This window comes from Pongo pygmaeus, chromosome 6 (assembly GCF_028885625.2).
Source record: "Pongo pygmaeus isolate AG05252 chromosome 6, NHGRI_mPonPyg2-v2.0_pri, whole genome shotgun sequence".
Taxonomy (NCBI): Eukaryota; Metazoa; Chordata; class Mammalia; order Primates; family Hominidae; genus Pongo; species Pongo pygmaeus.
Window position 1 is genome coordinate 91,186,802 of NC_072379.2, and position 20,422 is coordinate 91,207,223.

General features: G+C 36.7%; 1 protein-coding gene across 4 annotated transcripts in view; it reads left to right on the plus strand.

Moving 5' to 3' along the window:
* Positions 1 to 16,053, plus strand: part of ELAPOR2 (endosome-lysosome associated apoptosis and autophagy regulator family member 2) — a 172,433-nt gene extending 156,380 nt beyond the window's left edge. For all 4 annotated transcript variants that reach the window (XM_054494071.2, XM_054494072.2, XM_054494073.2 and 1 more), the window contains 3 exons: positions 2,960 to 3,138; positions 4,185 to 4,350; positions 15,538 to 16,053. In XM_054494071.2, the coding sequence (XP_054350046.1) occupies positions 2,960 to 3,138; positions 4,185 to 4,350; positions 15,538 to 15,597 (405 nt within the window). In that variant the 3' untranslated portion in view covers positions 15,598 to 16,053. The remainder of the gene's footprint in view (positions 1 to 2,959; positions 3,139 to 4,184; positions 4,351 to 15,537) is intronic.
* Positions 16,054 to 20,422: the final 4,369 nt, after the last annotated feature.

The window sequence follows — 20,422 nt, forward strand, 5'->3', positions numbered from 1 at the left end:
ACGCTCACTCAGCTAGCACACTGCTGAGACAGTTTCTTTTTAATATTTTTAAGTAGGTCAAGGATAAAAATTCCAGATTCACAAAAATAGTTTCTTGTTAATCCTCTTAATAATGATAATGCTTTTTCTACTTCACAATATAAATTCTTCTTTACCTTTACTCTACAATTATGATAAACTGCTTATCTTATAATTGTTTTTTAGAGTAAATGAAAAACAAAGCTGCACTCCCTTTGGCTACCAAGTTTAATTCAAGGGTTTTTGAATAGCTAAATGATCTTTTATCCAAACATTCTTTAATATTTCTCTCCTGGAAGGTAATGAATGATGAGAAGGCTAAGACAGTAATGTTGCAACAAATTCCCTAATTTATTTCATTCAAACTCTCTTCCTTGGTAAGGTCACTTCAACGTATTATAAGATTGTTGAGAATAGATAGTTGCTGTGTGATTCTTTAGTATTTGTTTCTGCCTTTAAAATGATACTTTTTGGATCACTTTGATGTGCTTGACATGTTGAAATTTATAACATTCCCCTATAGTTACAAATTTAATTTGAGAAATACTGGAAGCAGTTAAATATATCCTTCTGTTATGCTTAGATACCAGTTTTGGAAATAGGATACCAGTTTTGTCCAAGGAGCTTGAGCTTCAGTTACAAAACTATGAATGTCATTCCTGAGTTCATAGACCTTACTTAGTGTATTCCATTGCAACTATAAAAAATTGGTATGATACAGTAAGTGGGAACAGCCACCTCCGATCACTGAATAAAATATTTTAAAAAGTCAGCTCCTCCGTGAGCTTCATATACAAATGACAAGTATTGCTGTATTTTTTATTGTCAGTGAATATATGTGGATTTCTTTGGATACCAAAGCTTCATGATAGAAGAAAAATAGTTATTGTGAAATATTGCAATGGGTATATTTAATTTTTTTAACCATCCCGTTGTGTTTCAGTCCTATTTCCGACACCATCTTTAAAATTTTTTACTTTATATTGATTGAGCATGCACTTTCCAAATTCTTTAAATATATCTAATACAGATGCATATGTTAAATTTATACAAGTCCTCCACATACAGCTGATATAAACAAAAAGAGCTGCACAACTTGTGATAAAAGTGCTCTTATCAAATTGGATCTCCAAAATCTATACTGGGTTCTAAGTGTATATTAAGCATTACTTCTATATGTCATGCAGCACTAAAGATTTGAAGAAATACTGTGTTATCACTAAGGGGACTGTCTTCAAATTTATCTTTAAATTTATCTTACCCTGCTCACAAGATATTTCTACACACTAGAAGAATAAATTTTTCAGCTACAGTGTCAGCCATTTTCTGTTTTCCAATGATGTGTGGTTGAATGAACAAGGCTTTCTAATTAATAGTTATAGAATTACTAAGAAAAGTTGCCAATGGCTTGATTTTTTTCCATGTTGGTATTTGAGAAGCTTATTGAAAAGTTAAGCATTCTGGGTTTGCAAGTATTTTTTTTTTAATTTTGAAGTTTTAAGATTTTGTTATAAGACTGTCATCAGACAGTAGAGCTTGCTGTTTTCATTGGGCATTGCACATTTGATAAAACCATATCAAAGATGGTACAGTCTTTTTTTCTTGTTAGAATGCACTTCAAATAAAGTCAACATTTGCTGACGAATTTATGTTTCTCTCTGTATTGTCATTATTGACACTTAGAGATGCAGCAAATGAATTTGAACATGCCTCAGCGTTTCCCACATTACCATTTTTATAAAAAATAATGTGACCCACTTAAAAAGAAATTTATTTGCACTAAGTTTAGGAAACACGTTTCAGTTATAATGTACTAACAAAAAAATCCAGTCACTAATATCCTTTCTAAAAATCCTGCCGAAATTTCCTATCCAAAACTTGATTCAAACTTTTCCCCAAAGTGAATGAGAGTCTCATGTCCCTTTCACTTCATGACTAACTGCAAAATTGTTTGTGTATTTAAATAATAAAAATTAACATTATGGTGTTATTCTTCTGTTAGAATGTTGATAAAATGACCATCTTATACCAGAAAGTTTAATGAGACACGTTAAAAGATTAGTGCCTATGTTATTTAATGTCGGTGGATAGAATCACCATGCAAATTGCTACTGGTCACCGTATATGTTGAAATGTATAAGGAACCATATGCTCTACTCGGATTTTCTGTTTTGATCTGCCTATTTGATCTATCTATTTTAAAAAATTCCTGGTTGAGACCCAGTATATTAATATTTTATTATTCACAATTAGTTGTAACTTGCAGTTTGAAAAACATTGCCCTAAAGGAATCGCCATCTATTTCGGGAGGATGAAAGTAACTGGTGTGGGTAGTGATGACCCAGAATAATGCCCTTCTTATTTTGGCATGGGGAAGAAGGGTGTAGACTGTGTGCCCACTTACACCAGTTACCCAGTCGTGGTGCACCTATATGTCCCAGGTCTAGGGTCTGCTCTTCCATTCAGAGGACAGGCTTATTGGGAAAATGGGCTTACATGATGGGTGAATGCAACCCATTTCTTATATTAAGCAACCTAAGCTTTCATTCAAAAACATGAGTAAGATGTCTAAGGGCATCAAAATTAAAAAAAAAAAAATAGCCCAGAAGGTATGTCCAGATGGAGCCATTTTTATTCAACCTCCTTGGCATGTACTGTACTGCACCCTTTTGAGGTGGCAATCCATCAATCCATGTCTTTATTTGGTTTTTACGTTTTCATTCATTAATTCCTTATTCATTCACATATCTTTTTTTCCTGTATTTCTGGAGCTTTTATTAAATGAATGCTGAATAATCCTCTATGCCTACTGTAAGTGAAGGGTTAGAAAACCCTTTCTTCTTTTATGTAAGAAATTGACCTGTGACAAATCTAGCTTTCTCAGTTGAGTCTGAATCTCATTTCTCATGTCTTCTATGGTTTTATGGTTTTTTTTTTAAAGGAAACCTTATATGTGTGGAATGAACCTAAATGGTGCATTAAAGGAATTTCTTTGCCTGAGAAAAAGTTGGCAACCTGTGAAACGGTTGACTTTTGGCTGAAGGTGGGAGCCGGTGTGGGAGCTTTTACTGCCGTTTTGCTGGTGGCTCTGACCTGCTACTTCTGGAAAAAGAATCAAAAGTAAGTACCCTCTGAGATGATCACAAGAAAGCTAAAGGGCCTATTTTGTTGTGAAAATTCTAGACTTGATCATTATATCCAATAAATAGATTCTCTCAGAGACACAAAAATTTTCTCCTTGCGAAGAAATCGTAGGAAAGGCCTTCAGAAAGCAAGCAGAGGAAACGATTGTTGTTCTGACAGTAGAAAGATCATAGAACATTAGAGATCATTGAGTTAGTCGTTTATTAGAAAACAAGGAAAACAAGAGGCTCCATGTTATTCAGGTAGATGATAGCAGAGCTGAGATTTGGAAGGCAGATATTCTCTCAGTGTCTGCCTTTTTAAAAAATATATAATGCTGTCTTCTTACTTCACCTTTTCTTTTAAAATTTCTTGTGGGAAGACATTTGCAAAAAAAAAAAAAACAAAAAAAAAAAACCAGACTAAGTGTATAGGCAAATATCACATTTATTTACTCCAGGTCTTCAAGGATCTGGAATTGAATATTGAGCCTAATTCCTGAATGTATTTTGATCTCTTGTAGGACTTGAATCTTTTAGAATGATTTACACCTCAGTGGGACTGTGGAACTCCTATATTGTAATATCTAGGGACAATTGCAATATCTGGGGTGATAGTATAAAGGAATAAATAATATAGAGAGATGATAAAGACCAAATTACTTGCCTGTTTGATATTCTAGTCTTTACAAACTAAATACTGGGAAAATCTTACAGTGAATTGGCTTCCAAATATTCATGTTAAGAAAATGCGTTCAGGCCTCAAAGTCCCCACCCCCAAATTTTTTCATTATTTGACAATTCAATGTAAAGTGGTAGAATTAACTCTATTGAACTGATTTCTGACATCCTGGGAAATATTTCTTTGTAAATGGTAGATACATGATAACACACATATTGCTATGGCTATAGGCTAGGGAAATTTGTTGGTGGAGCAATTTTACTCCAAGCCAATTTAATGAGCTGGTATATGACCACCTAAAATAAGTATTTATTTATATTAACATAAATGGATATTTGTTTATTTATTTTATCACTATTTAGACTGGAATACAAATATTCCAAGTTAGTAATGACGACTAACTCAAAAGAGTGTGAACTCCCGGCTGCAGACAGTTGCGCTATCATGGAAGGAGAAGATAATGAAGAGGAAGTTGTATATTCCAATAAACAGTCACTACTAGGAAAACTCAAATCGTTGGCAACCAAGGTGAGAGTAGAATTTTAACCTGGTGTTACTGGGTGTTTATAAAGTAGGGGACATATTAACCTAATAATAGCATTCACGCAAGCTGTTATTTTGCATGTTTATATCTCAGTGGGTATTTATCCAACAGAAATACTCTTAGAAGCACATGATATAGATACAATAATATTCACTGCAGCATTGTTTTTGTTGGTTGTCAAACATCATCAGTAAGGAGTTAGATATTTTCATATGTCAAAGTGACAGAATACTATGCAACTCTGCAGCTGTTAAAGACTGAGATATCTATATGTACTGATAAATCAATAGGTCCAAGATAGAGTGAAAACAAATGGACTATTGTATTTATATTAAATATACATTTATGTTTGTATTTGCATAGCAAACTGTTAACAGTGGCTGCCTTTTGGGAATAGTGAACTAATGAGAGTGTTTAGTCTTTGAAAGCAATACATTTTTGTGATATTGGGATTTTCACAAAGATACTATTTTATAATTTAAAAATGGGGGCTAATAAAAGATATTACATTCATTCATACTGTTCATTTTTTATGACAAGATTGTTTTACATAGAGCAAACAAAAGTTATATAAATTATTGAGGTATATGAGGTAACATATTGTTGGCTTTGGATTTTGGAACAACTACCATATCCAAACATAACATGAAACCATACATTGTTTGAAAAGACATTTTATTTGACATTTTTCACCATTGACTTAAAAGATGAGAAATTATCAGCTTACTGAAGATTAAAAAAGAATGAAATAGAAGAAAGAAGATGACTTTCAAATGATTTACAACAGGATAGACAAGAGACAAAATTTACATTTATAAAGAGTACAAAGACATTTACATTTCCTTGTACTCTCCTCATTTAGGCACATAAATATAGGGAATTATTTAAGAGTAAAAATGAACAAACCGTCTTTCCCTTCTACTAATGGTTAATTTTTCCTTTTATTAATATGAAGATGTAAGAGGGTACTATTGCCATAAAATAACAAAAATATAGTGATTATTAAGATCGGAGATCTTTACCCTACTTGCAAGCTAACAAGTGAGTCTGCTACAGTTTCATGGACAGTTTAGAAGACATGAGACTCATTTCAGAGATGAAGGACAGTTTCGTATTCATGGAGTAGTGTTAGCAGAGTAATAACCCTTATACCAGCTCCCAAAGCCACAGGTAGCCCACAAGGCTGTGTTCCCACAGCGCTATTTGCAGAGGAAATGATATCACTTGATTGCATTACAGGAAAGGGACTCTAGGCCTTAGGAACCTGAATGTTCATAATGAACAGTAAACATGCCCATCCTTTGCCTCAAAGGGGGCTATTATCTTTATTGTTTTGGACAGGTAGCATACCTGTCCATTGCTCCTGGGAGACACTATTTCCAAGACTGTAAGCAAGCCTACCCTTTGCTCAGGAAGGAGACAATATATCTTTATATTCCAAGGCAATTTTCATACAAAGATTCTTGAAAAGATAGTCTAGAACAAAGGGTAATCAGTTTCTCACTTTTAAGATGTACAGAAATGAAAGAGAACCATGGAGAATTGTCTCCAACAACATCCAAACCTCATTTTTATACCATGTTGGTTTCTGATGAATTTTCCCTTTAGTTCCCCACTCCATGCACCATTCTGATTAGTATGACTGACTGAAGCTGGGATCAAATTTGATCAATTTGCTTTATACAGCATTTAAATAAAGCTACTACCAATAGGACACCGAGCAGAGGTCACCTCACCAAGATGAGGCCAATCTGTATTGTTAACCTCAACCCTACCCTCAGGGTCCCAGACTCAACTAGCCGAACAAATGCTATGAACCATCAGGGTTTACCTTAGAAAGCTACATAGCTTTCTTGTGTTGATCTTTCCACTGGCACTCAGATATTTCCTCCATAAGATTTGGACAAAAAGGGGACAAGGAAATTTTCAAAATCTTAACAGAGACCCAATATACAGAAGTCCTCCCTTACTTGCAGTTTCACTTTTCATGGTCTTACTTTTTGTGGTTTTAGTTATCCACAGTCAACTGTGGTCTGAAAACATTACATGGAAAATTCCAGAAGTAAACAACAAGTTTTAAATTGTGTGCTCTTCTGAGTAGTATGATGAAATCTCCTACTGTACTGCTTTGTCCCCCCCGGAAGTAAATCATCCCTTTGTCTAGCATATCTTTGCCATATACACTACCTGCTTGTTAGTTACTTAGTAGTCATCTTGATTATCAGATTGAAAAAGACAAAACAGAACCAGCATCATAGGATTTGATACTGTGCTTCGTTTAAGGCATCCACTGGGGCTAGGGGGGGAGTTGGAACGTATCCCCTGGGAATAGGGTGGGGAGAACTGTGTCTCTGATTTTTGTCACACACTTGGTGAGCAGTAAACTCAATCAAGTGGTTACTATCCTTTTGATCTAGGGTCATGGCAATCCAACAAGACAATCCAGATACATTAATCCAGGTACTACAGGATATATTAGTAATTGTACAGACTTTGTCTTGGTTCTCAAGGAGAAAGTATAGGGTAATTATATTGTGAATAACAATGTATGGACAGTGAGTTGATGTTGACCTGAATGCCTTTGATGGCTGAGGTGGTGTAATTGATTACTTCAAGCTAAGGTCAGAGGCAAATTTTATACCACCTTTTCTAGCATCCCTAACAGTAGGGGTATTTTCCTAAACAGTTGAAGATCTTTTATGTCTACTCCTAAGGTGTAAGTTATCATGTTTTTAGTGAGGAAGCAAGTTAGTGTCTGATTTCTACACAAGAAGTGCAGTCCTGGAGGTACACATGGTGCCTCTGGAAAGAAAGTGTTATTCACAGTTGTTGGGTACATGAAGTGGGACCTACATTGTGCAGGCAGCACAGGTTGACTGTGCCTGTAAGTGGCTTCTTTGCTGGCTAGTAAGCCTTAGGGTTTCCAATTCACCTCATATCATGATGTCTCCTTTTTGTCTTCAGGGAGACTACTTGAGGGAATTCAGCTCAACTTTTTCTGTTTGTCCACACTGCAAACTAGTGACTTTTGTTCACCTCATGAAATGACTAAATAACGGCTATGGAAATGAGATGTTGGTGTTACTCTGGGGCAGGGACTGAGGCCATTTCTTGCTGTTTTGGATAAATTTCTCAGTTAGTTAAAGGGGAATGGCAAATGAATTGTGATGAGAGCATGTGGTGGGTATGGCAGACCCAGCAGTGAGTTAAATTAAAGGCGCTTGCCATGATTTGAAAGAGCCACATCAGAGCATTTTTCTTCATAGGAAGGTGACAAGGTGACCCTAAAAAATCATATGATTCTTAATGTCCCTTATTTCTTCATACTTCTCAGGGTCTAAGCTGTCTCCTCCATTATCAGACTGTGTTGTTGTCTCTTTCCAGTGCTAAAAAACCAGCTTGTCCCATTTCAGTAACTATAATTTCACCTTATTTCTACCCATATCTATCCAGAACATTCATGTGCAAGAGGGATAAAGGCATTTTATAGAAACATATAGAGACTCAGTGTGCACCCCCTCTTTGTCCATGTGGGCCATGGTAGGGGGATTTGGGGGGCAGTGTACTCCACAAGTGGTCATTATCTATTTTATCTATAATCATGACAGCCAACAAAGCAACAATACAGGTGGTTAAACCAGAATTATATTTGAATCTCCTAGATCCCCTTCTGGGTGGGCTATCACTAGAAGTTGTATCCAGGAAGCCTGAGGTTACTGTTGGAGTAAATAACACATCATGCCCTAGATTGGTGAGGCAGAATCCAGGATGTTCAGATAAGTGTAAATAACCTTATGTAGCGGTGTATATGTGTATCTGTCTGTGTGTAGGTATGTGTATGTGTGTTCTTCCTGATCATTATCCATGAAGTGGCCAAAAGGAGATGATCCCTTTCCATGGGCAGCCATATTTGATGACCAAACTGCTGTATTAAGATGTGTGGATCAGGAGGAGGTGAGGGAGACAGAGTCAGAAATCTTTTTGAGTCGCTTTCTGAGAAGGTCTTACAATGCTCAATAATACCATATGCTTTTGGACAGTAGAAAATGTGGAAGGTCCACTGAATACCTCTACTCTCAACTAATTTATGGGTAGCTTTTGTGATAAAAAGTGCCCTATTGTCAGACGGCAAATGGTCTTTAAAGCTACCAACTTTATACTGATTTGTTTCAAGGTTCACAATGTGTGGGTAGAGTTAGCTGATCAGACTGGAATAGCAACACAATACGCTGAACAGTTGTAAATAGTGGTGAGGCACCACCAATAGCCCAAAGAGGTGGTCAAAGGTATTTTGTAATCAATTTTCCCGGGAAGAACTGGTCAACTTTTGGCATGAGTCCCAAGTCTGGCATCTATGGTAACCTCTGCATAAGAAAAATAGAATCATTTCCCTTGTGCCCAGCCTATGATGGCAGATGCTTTGCCATGTTGGGTGAGATGATGGACCCATGCACCATTTGTGACAGTCTGTCTTGGGTAGTCTCTATCAGGAGCTTGATTCAATTTCATCTTTTCATAAGAAGGATCCTTACTTGGGCATCTACATGAGTGACACATATTTTAATCCAAAACTAAGATCTATTTTAGTGGTATCCAAAAAGGGTAACCTTGAAATGCCAGTCTTTAGTTTTTCAAATGGCAGAGAAAACAGCTAGCCATTAGCAATAGCACGAATCAGTAAGTCAGAAAAATATAATGAAGTTTATCAAGGGAGGTAATGTGTAGGTCTTGATAATGCCTTTGAGTTCTGTCCACTGAGCTGAGCAATCTTGTTGGTTTTCAGTTATTCATAGATGATTGAATATCTGTAGCAGCCAGTGGATACCATTGGGCTTCAGCTCAACCAAATCATCAGTGAACCCGGTCCAACATGTAGCAGAACCTCGATAAATCGAGGGTCCTATTGAGTCAGTGGTTTTGTTTTGAGCAGTGGAGTAGGGGATAAAATTTCACCCAAAGGGTATGGTGCCACATTTTCATGTGAGGCCTACATGCCACTGGGGCAAGACCAACAGCATTCTTGAATATATGCCATTCGTATTTGACAAGTGAGGCTTATTCGGCCTTTTCCACCTTGTTGAGCGACCATAAATGGGACTATCAAGCTGTAGAGTCACAAGATCTGCATGGGAATGAAATTTAGTTTTGACTAGTTCAGTGACCAACTAATGGCTATAGCTGGTAGCCATATCAAGAGATAATGAGTCTAAAACCTCAAAGGGTACCTCTGTCTCCTTTTGCCAGAGTCTCCAACTGGCAAAATCATTAGTTATAGAGAATTGTATCACAAAGTTGTCATTATGATTGTGAGGCCATAAAGGTAAAGAGTGTGCCCCAGCTTTCTGGACAGCTTTTAACATAGCCTGTTCGTTTGGGTCCAATTCAAAGGATACTATTTTGTAGGCTAGCTGATATAAAAGAACAAGTAGAATACTCAAATGAGGCCCAACACTGTCCCAATAGCAGAGTCAAGTGAAGTGCTGGGCTGTTTTTCCTTAACCGTTGGGTAGATTTAGCATTGTAAATCTGCTTACATAGTTCCAATGAACTTTACTTAGGTAGCAGGTCCCTGAATGTTTTGGGGGTTTATCAACCACCTCTGCTAGTAGAAGTGTGATAACTCAAGCAGGGCTGTTGATATGGAGACTTCTGACTTGCCACCAAAAGGACCTAATTTATATAGTGACTGTTTTGGGCATCAGAAGGTAAAGGAACTTGTGTGAAACCCTGACTCACCATTTGTTGCAAATGGCAGAGTTGGGAACTCCTGGGGTATCCTACTGCCTACTGGCACTTCTCTACACGTGGCTGTTCTTGGTCAAGGGATCTCCTTTAGCATGTATGAGATGGGGAAGTACAAGCATATAACATCAAGTTCTACTGTATATTCAGATGTAGAAGCAACAACAACACTATCTTGAATGGACACATAGAACCCCTCCAAAGGTCACATTATTTTCCCTTTTCTACTCTAAACCTTGCTCAAACCTCATTATTTGTATGCTCCTCTTTTCCCACAGGAGAGTAGGTATGATGGTGACTTGAGTTCCTGCAACCAACAGAGTGGTAAATGTTTAAGAAACCCTCTCCAAGTTTTCCTAGCAGATTCAGATGGGTGTATGTCGTCCAGCCCCTCTTGGTAACAGGAAAACTTTAGTCTCTTTTCTAATTATCTTTTTTCTTGAAGCAGCTGAAGTTGGGATAGTTTGGGAGGGAGGCATTAAGACTGAAGAGAAAGAGAATCTTTGACAATAGACAAGATGTTTGCATTCACTTTTATTTTTGACCAACATATTGGCTGCTAATGATCCAACCAACTTCCAATGTTTTTGGTCTACCCAAAGGCCTATGTTGAACAGCAAGGTTCTGTTTACTGACATCATTTATTTGAGCTTTGGGGACCCCTTAACTTAGAGGCCACTTTCATATTGCTTTTTCTCTGAGGCTGCAGGTTTTATGTCCTTTTGTTGATTTGTACTTGACTTGCATATTGGAGACATGTTTAAAGAATCTATCTTAATCCAGAGTATTTCTTGCTATTGTTAATAATGTTTAATGTAATTCCTGGTTTTAACATAAAAGTAGGGGAAATTTCCAGGTAGACCTGACCATACTAATTTATTTAGAGTCCTTTGGGTCAGTTTCTCATTCTCTAGTGAACTTCTTCCGCGTTGTAAACCCAATCTGCGACAATAAGAGTCCAAATATGAGTCAATGCTTCACTAAGTTTTCCTATGGGAATTAGTCTCAGGGAAAGCTCTCTGTATTGTAGTCAGGACCCACTTCAAAATCTCTGAGACTTTTTTACTGTCATCTATGAATATACCTAAAATTGGCATGATAGATTGCAAGAGGTGTTGAGCCCAAAAATGGCCCACCTGCTTGTCATTCTGAATTGCTTACTGAACAGTCATTGAGTCCTGCCAAATGATCTCTAAAGTGAGTCAGTCAAAATCTTCATAATCTCTCAGGTTTCTTCCCATAAATGATTTCCATTTTTCCCTTTTAGTACTCCTTGTAGATTATGCATGTCTCTGTAATTTTTATCTAAAGAGGGTGAAACCTCCTTTGCCTACCAGGATGAATTTTAGTTGTACGGTCATACAGGATTGGTTCCAGGGCCCCTGAGCATACCAAAATTCAAGCATACTTAAATCCTGCAGTCAGCTCTGCAGAGCCTGCCTATGTGACAAGTCAGCTCGCTATTTACGTGGCTTTCACCTCCCACAAATACTGTATTTTCAATCCACGTTCAGTTTTGTAAAATCTGCCTATAAGTAGGCCTGTGCATTTCAAACTTGTGGTGTTCAAAGGTCAACTGTAGTTCTTACCATGGGGCATACCTAAGACTGATTGCCTGGTGAATGAGGAAGTCTTTCGGGCTAGAGGATAATTAAAGCATCCAGGGCACTGTTGAGGTAGCTGAACTGTGAAATCTTTAACCCATTGCCCAGTCAGTACTCAACCAGCAGTCACCTCCCCAATTAGAGTATAAAAAAGTTTTCTTCCCTGAGAAGACTCAGGGTAGTGAATTTTGTTTTGAATAGCAATTTTAGTTAGCATAATGATTTTTTACTTTAAAAATGAAATTTTGAAATAGTACAGAAAAGTTGAAAGAATCATACAGTGGTATAGTCATATACCCACCATCCAAATTTTATTATATTTGTATTATTACATATCTGTCCCTCCATCCTTTCATCAACCCATATTCTTTTCTGTTGTTTGGTTTCAAAGTAAATCGCAGACTTCAATACACTTCACCCCAAAACACTTCAGGGAACATATCATTGATGATAATTCAATACTTTAAGTTTATTTTAAGTGAAAGGCACACATTACAAATATACAACTTAATGAATTTTGAGAAATGAATATACATCTATAACCCCCAATTCCTATCAAGATATAGAACACTAGTTCACCCCTGAGAGTAACATGTATTTTTGCATGTAGTCAATCCCACATCTCCCAAAGGAAACTACTATAATGATCTTTTTAAACCATAGGTTAGTGTTATCTGTCATAGAACTTCATATAAGTGTAATCACACAGTATCTGTAGTATTTTGTGTACATTTTATTTTACTCAGAAAGATGTTTTTGAGATTCATTTGCCTCATGTTAACAGAAGTAGATTCCTTTGTATTCCAGAGTAGTATTCTATTGTGTAGATATACCAAAATTTGTTTATCCAGTCTGTTGATTGATACCTGTGCTATTTCCGGTGTTTGACAATGAATAAAGCTGCTATAAATATCATTGCACATATCTTATTGTGTGTCTATTTTTAAGAAGTTTGTTATACATGATTTCAGAGAGCAAAAAATGTTTATGTTCATTAACTATTATGTCATATAGGGTTTGCTTTATCTTAGATATGCTCATTCATGTTCTAAAGGCCATACCTTATTTGATATTTCTCTAGCACTGCACTACAATTCTCGGGTTTATGTATAGATTTATTTTTCTTGACTTTTCTCAGCAATTAAAACTAAATCAATTTTTATGTGTTTCTTTTATTTATTTCACTATTATTTATGGGACATTGTAAGACACTTTGCCAAGTTTGGGTGTTATGTCAAATTAGACACAATTTATCAACTCAGACACCAACTAGAATATTAGGGGAGGACACATATCTCTCTCTCTCACACACACACACACACCCCCTTTTCAAATGATCATCCAGTATGTCAAGAACAAGAGTAGCGTCTCTTGCAGCACTGGGGAGAAGGGAGTGCAGTAGGGTAGATAGTGACAAGGTGAGGAAAACCTTCTGGGGGAAGTTGGCTTTGGAGTAGATTCTTGGGTTTAGAGCTGAAAAAGATCATCCTGTTTGGAACTCTTGTCTAATACATGAGTAAACTGAGACCTTGTGAGGTTCACTTATTTGTCCAAAGGGGTTAGATAGGAATTAGAAGCCCTGTCTCCCAAGTTCCAATCCAGTGTTTTTCCTTCTCCAATGTGGTATTTCAACAGATTTTTATAACCATTGATTGACAACCTACCAAGTGGTAGGACTTGGGTCATATCTTAGGAATTAAACAATGAATGAGATATAGAGTTCCTGCCATTAGGAAGTCCCAGTCAGTTAGTGGCACTACCTACCTAATTATATACACATGCGTATGTGTATATATCCCACCATTTCAGCAATAGCACAATCCCATGCGAATGCAGAGGACATGGCTATTAAAGCCCTATTATCTCAACATGATTTTATAAAGGATTTTCAGTGTTTTACTTTAAATATTACCTTGAAGATAACCAACAGGTCTCTGCCTTCCCTCCCCACAACACCATGTTGAATCAAATTTTCTCAAGCAAAGGCTGCAGGAATCTCGTGTTTTCTTTTGAGTTTATGGCTGATACCCTAGAGCTCTTTCCTTTAATATTCTATGAGCTCCTGGAGGGAAGACATCTCGCTGTACTAATTTTTGTATGCCTAAAGTCTAGTCATGGTCCTGCAACAGAGATGGTGCTTAACAAATATTTCAACTGCTAATGGTTATTCTAAAGAATTGTTAAGGCTGTTAAACATGAGACCTCAGGCCAGTTCTCACAGAGCCAGTCAGCAGGAGCACTGAGGAGATCTACAGTCTGCTCTTCCAGAGGCTTGTCAGCTCAGCAGAGGCAGGGAAAAAGTGATATGTTGGTGCATATGCTATGATGTTTTTCTATAACCCTGTCCCTGTAGTCCTAAAGCTCTTGGATTTATCCACCCCAATGAAAGCAAACACAAAAGCAAACTTACCCTTCCTGACAGCTACTCAATGTCGACTTCCTATTATCTTCTCATGTCACTATTCTACTTTAGACATACATCTATTTGCATGTGAGACTGATTGGCCTCCTATTTCATTTATTTTAAAAAATAATCATAGTTCTCTTTATTTTTATTCTCTTTATTAGCATAGTCTCCCTATCCCATTCCAGCAGCCTTCAGAAAGCTTTCTCTAACAATTAAAATGTTGGAAGAAGCCTGGGAAACATGGCAAAATGTTGTGTCTACAAAGAAATATAAAAATTAGGTGGTTGGGCACAGTGGCTCGTGCCTGTAATCCCAGCACTTTGGGAGGCTGAGGTGGGTGGATCACGAGGACAGGAGTTTGAGACCAGCCTGGCCCCAACATAGTGAAACCCCGTCTCTATTAAAAATACAAAAACGTATCTGGGTGTGGTGGCAGGTGCCTATAATCCCAGCTACTCAGGAGGGTGAGGCAGGATAATTGGTTGAACCCGGGAGGCAGAGGTTGCAGTGAGCCAAGATTGCACCATTGTACTCCAGCCTGGGCAACAAGAGCGAAATTCTGACTCAAAAAAAAAGAAAAACCAAAACAAAACAAAGGCATGCTTGTTCGCATCTGTGGTTCTAGCTACTCAGGAGGCTGAGGTGGGAGGATCCCTTAAGCCTGGGAGACAGAGGTGGCAGTGAGCTGAGATTGCACCACTGTACTCCAGCTTAGGTGACAGAGAGAGACCCTGTCTCAAAAATACAATAAAAGTTGGAAGAAATCCCATCTCCTCTTTCTCCTTTCCTCATTAAAGAAAACTAATTTATTTTAATAGTCTACATTTTGAATGTTTTATATAATGCCAGCAATGATACATTTGAGTGAAAATTTTGACCTATTATCAAAGATGACTTGTTTAATATCTTTAATAGGCATATACCTAAAAGATTTTCCTAAAACATATTAGTGAACTCAACTGATCTAATGTCTTATTGGCATTCTCCTTCTTTATTTCTGCTGTCCTTTTTTTATTATTCAGCCTATATTATCTTGAAAATATTTAGTCAGCTCTGTTTTGCCCACAATTAGCATGCCTAGGTCATTGATTTCAGCACTCAGGTCAGGTACGCCCTCAGGAAGGGTCTCAGTGGTTTCTTTGCAGGGATCACAGCTACGTCTTTTGGTATCTATTGCAATCATGGGTTTGCTTCTATTTTGAATTTGTCTGTCTTATCTCTTGGACATCAAAAGTGCCCTTCAGGGTAGGCATGCTACTTGTTTTATATCTGCCACCCAATTTTAACTAAAATCCTAATCACAAGTGGCAACTAGATAGATTAAAATGATTTCCGGAACTTTCCTTCAGGACATGTAAGATCCTAAAATTTTACGAGAATTTCAGTGAGTTGATTTTGTCTTTAATATTTTTTCTTAGGAAAAAGAAGACCATTTTGAATCTGTTCAACTGAAAACCTCAAGATCCCCAAATATATGAAGAGACAGTGCTGTAGCCTTGAGACTAATGAACAAAGAAACCTGCTCTAGTTTTACAGGACCATATTTTAGGGTCTGTCCTCATACCTGTCACATTGGTGATCTCACAGAGGAGGGCCATGCCGCTGAAAAGGGAAGGAGATTGAAACATTTGATTGCCTTATCACATGGTCAAGTACCTTGCCAAATAAAGGAAAGCAAATGATTTGGGTCTCAACTGAAGATGAAGCTCAACTCAGGAAGAGATTTATCTGTATATACACATAACTGAAAGCCAAGTTTAAGCCCACCAATGCACTGCTGATGCATGCCATATAATTAATGGGTAACTTTTATTCTTTATAATGTCTATATAACAAGTGTGATTTGGAGGGCACATGTGAGCATATGCATTATGATCCAATTTATGTTTTTTCTTTGTTTATATTTTGGGGAAAATTAAAATTTTTTTAAGGTATATTTTTCCCATTATTTATTTTCCTGACCTTAAAACAGCTTTTCTACTAAAAGATGGTGAGCAATGAAGACAATAAATTTTTCATTTTTCCATAGGGTATCTTCTCTTGATTTAAATTTCAGGAAGAGTTAGCATGTGCTTGGGTTATCTAGATTTATAATTGCCTTTGAAATTCCATCCTTGTTGGAACTGGTAAGAAGGGCTTGACTGAAAGTTTGAAGGAATCTAAAAAACAAAAAAGTAAGAAAGGTAACGAGAAGCCCTAATTCTCCATTAATGCAAACTAGCTGCTAGTATCGTAGAAGTCAAATGACTTAAAACAGTTTATGTAGTGCTCGAAGTATAATTAAAGTAAATAGGAAAGCTTGTCAATCAAATCACTGGCAAAATCATGAAGAAGAAAGTGAGATGGTTTGTCTATAAGTACAGATGACTGTATGAAATACTGGGGTAATTTCATGGTCTCCAGAAAATGTCAGTGGGACTTTTGCTCTTTGTCAAGCACCAGAGGTTATATGGTTATTTTTCTGCTGCAAGACTTTGAGGATGATGACTTTCTTAGAAACTTTTAAAAAAATAATCCAATAAGGCAGGAATTCAGTTTTGAAAAATTACATATAATTGTATTCATAATAAGAATGTGGTTATTTCATAAGCAGTTATGAATTATTGTTTTTATTCAAAAGTGATCCAGATAATTGTGATATTTGCTATGGTGGGCTACTGGTATTAGCACGACTTGGATGTTATTTGTTGAAGGAAGTATGAATGAAGTTGGATTTGACCAATTTTGTGTAAACCTTAATTGATTTAAAACTGGGAAAGAGGGGGGTTTCCTGGCCATTGCTGATCTAAGGTGCTCTTATTTGTTTCCAATAAACAGTCATCTTTATAGACCTTAATGCAGATTTTAAAAAATAGTTGTGATTGGCTGAGAGAGGCAGGGCATATATGTAGGGAAATGATTTGCCCCAAGCAGTCCAATGAAGTATGACTTGTAACTTTTGTGTCTGAAGGTGGTGTCTTTATTTTTGTGGAAAATGGGAGAAAAATGAATAATTGTGTTTATTTGGCTGATTGGTAATACACTAGACCATTCTGTTATTATTGAATGAATGTTTTGTGTATATCTCTGCTGTTGCACATATGAGTATAGGTGAGGTTGTCATTGTTTGCTGTGGGATTCAGGGAGGGTGTCACTTTGCATAAACCTTTTTTTGCATTTAAGTTCTTGAATGTTCTTATAAAGAAGACATTATGTTGGCATTCTTCATTTTTATCCTGCCAACAGAGTGCTTATGAGCATTTCCGCATTTTGATCAAAATTTAAACAGAAGAGTGAAAATACATTTGAAATGAACTCTTTCAGAGGAACCCTGGCAAAGCTGTATAGACTGGACAGAGTGAGAAAACTTCCACAGCCACCTGTCACCTTTCTCCTCATCTTCCACTGTGTTCAATATGTATGTTCCAAGCCATAGAGATAATTGGGATTTGCTCCCAGGTAGCTTCTTTCTTCTCCTGTCACTGGACTAAAATCTCTGACATGTCAAAAATGCCTTAAATTTTAATGAACTCTCTGAAAATGTAGTTGATATTGGAGAATTTATTTTATTTCTAATTTTAGATATTAAATATATTTTGGCAGCACAGTCTTATCTTTGGGAAGGAGCTGATTTTTTCCTTTGGATTCCAGTGGTTTGTCATTTTATTTCAAGCACTGCAGAAGTATGACAGAAAGAATATTATGGGGAAAATATTTAGACCAATCCTGGCTATAAAATTCCCTTTAGTTTTATGCATGGCCTTTGCAAAGCTCAGTGAAATGTTGAAAGGAATAAACAAATTAATCACGTTTCTGTGACTTTTAATTGACACTTGTTCCTTTTCCCCCCTAAGTGGTAGAAGAAGTTATTTGTTATTTTTCTAAAAGGCACAATTTTGAAGCCTTAACTACTTCATTAAGTCAACTGTTGCCTATAACATCTCTTAGCACTTGTCAAAACGTATTTAAATCAATTTTCCAATGGATGAGAACATGTCTTCTGTGGATAGATTATATTATGTCATTTAACAACATTGAACATTCTGATATGTGTTCACGAATTAAAAAACCTGAATTTCATTATTGTTGACTTTTCCCCTCTTTAATTACTAGTAATCACATCCTTTCTAGGATGAAAAATATTTCATAGTATTTTTGTGTAGATGTCTGTCCTTATTTTCTTCCCAGAGAAAAAAGGTCGTTTAAATTGATTATGTGGAAGAATTACTTGGGTCCAGTCTTTAGCATCTGGGGTCTCCAGGTCCCCAGGTGGGTCATGATTGTCTGCTTCTTCAAGACCCATCTTGCCAACTCTCATTTGATGTCTGTCAATAGAACTACTTCCTGTGGCACATGGTCATTTCTAATGGGAGGCTAATGTGTACATAATTTCTCTCTTCCTCATAGAAATAAATTTCTCCGGGGATTGCTGTGGGAAGATGACTTCGTTAGCCATGTTTAAAGTGAGTGTACTGCTCACATTTATCTTTGTACACTAAGAGTATGTAGAGTTGATCTTCAGAGAAACTAAACCTCCCTCATATCTATTTATAGTAATCATGAATATGATTGCAGTTGACAGGCCCAACTCCTAAACTGAGTTTGCCACAAAGAAAATGTCCTTAGAGGAGTAAACTTTTAGAAATCTCAACACCCGACTCATTCCTTGGAAGCTAAAATGGAATTCACCTTCATACTAATTGGCTACAGATTATTCTCTTGCTGGATTTTACTTTTATTTTAACATTTTTACATGAGTTCCTTTTAGAATCATAAATGAAAGAAGTAAAACTTTAAGATGGGAATGAATAATTGAAAAGAGAATTATATTTACTATTATAATTGATATTATTTGCTATTATGATTACACTTGTCTAGATCAGAGCCCAGCAAACATTTTTTTTTTGTAAAGGGTCAGATAGTACATATTTTTGGCATTGCAGGGCATGTGGGCTCTATTGCATTTACTCAACTCTGCCGTTGTAGTATGAAAGCAACCACATACAAAATGTAAATGGATGGGAGTGGCTGCATTCCAATAAAACTTTATTTATGGACACTGAAATTTGAGTTTCATTTAAATTTCATGTGTCATGAAATCTTTCGATGTCTTTCTAACTATTTAAAAATGTAAAAGCCTTCTTAGCTCTCAGGTCTTACAAAAACAGGTGATGGGCTAGCATTTGGCCTAATGGTTATGGTTTGCTGACCCCTGGTTTAGATCACTGTAATCTACCACAGACTATTCAGAAGAATCTGTTTGCACACAGGTTCTTTTCCCTTTAGAAGCTTTGCACCTAAAAAGTTTATCAAGTCTTCAGAGTTGTTCAAAAAGAAAATAACTCATCACGTGCACTTGATGATTTAATCACTTACCCAGTACAAAGCCAGATACTCTCCTGAGTTGCAAAGGATAAAATTAAAGCCAGTGAATCGGTTAAAAGTAAATTAGCAAGATTGATTTAAAAGCCTTTTCTCATTGGGGTTTAGATAATATTCATTGGTAAAGTAACTGAATTTGGAGATACTCAGTCTTAAATGCAGATTCATTTAAAGTAACCATATGGAAGTAGGGAATGTTGATGCATGAAAGTAGCTTCAGCATAGGTTTTCTAGCCCCAGCACTGAAGAGAGTCTCTTTGTCTGTTTGCATTTGTTTAGTCAGGGCACACCTCAATCCTTATACATTTGCCAACAATCCTATTTTAAGACTGATTAAGCTGCAAAAGACACTTAGAATTCCTTTAGTGACTGGTGCTTCAAGAAACAGATCAATTTCCTTGAACAAATGGTCCCAGTAAGGCTTTTAATTTGCTGAAATTTTCTTCATCTTATTAATGATGCGTGTGGATATTGGTAAATTTGGCTTAGAGGGGCAATATTTTCTTTATCTTAGATGACTAATTTCAGATTACCTTTGATTGCTTTTCAAATAAAAGCATTAAACCAGTGGGAATTATGCAGATGTAAACCTATCACAGAGCAGGAGTGATAATTGCCTTGTTCACAGGCTTTGCCTTTGTAGAGTTGTGGTTATAATCCATGCTGGTGTTCCATCTTCCTGGCACCTCACTTTGCTTGGCTTCTCCATGCTCACAGCGCTTGACTAAAGAGCTCTGGGGCCCAAAGCTATCATGGTGGGTGAGTGAATAAAGCGAGGATTGCTGAGAGAAAGCACAGAACTAAAGACTGTGAAGGTACACTGGCTAAATTACCTCCTTTCTCAACCACTCTCTTAATCTCTCCTATGTGTGGTCTACAAGCCAGCTGGCCTCACAGTTTAAAAATAGGGACCATTTTATTTTACCGTGGTAAACATGAGCA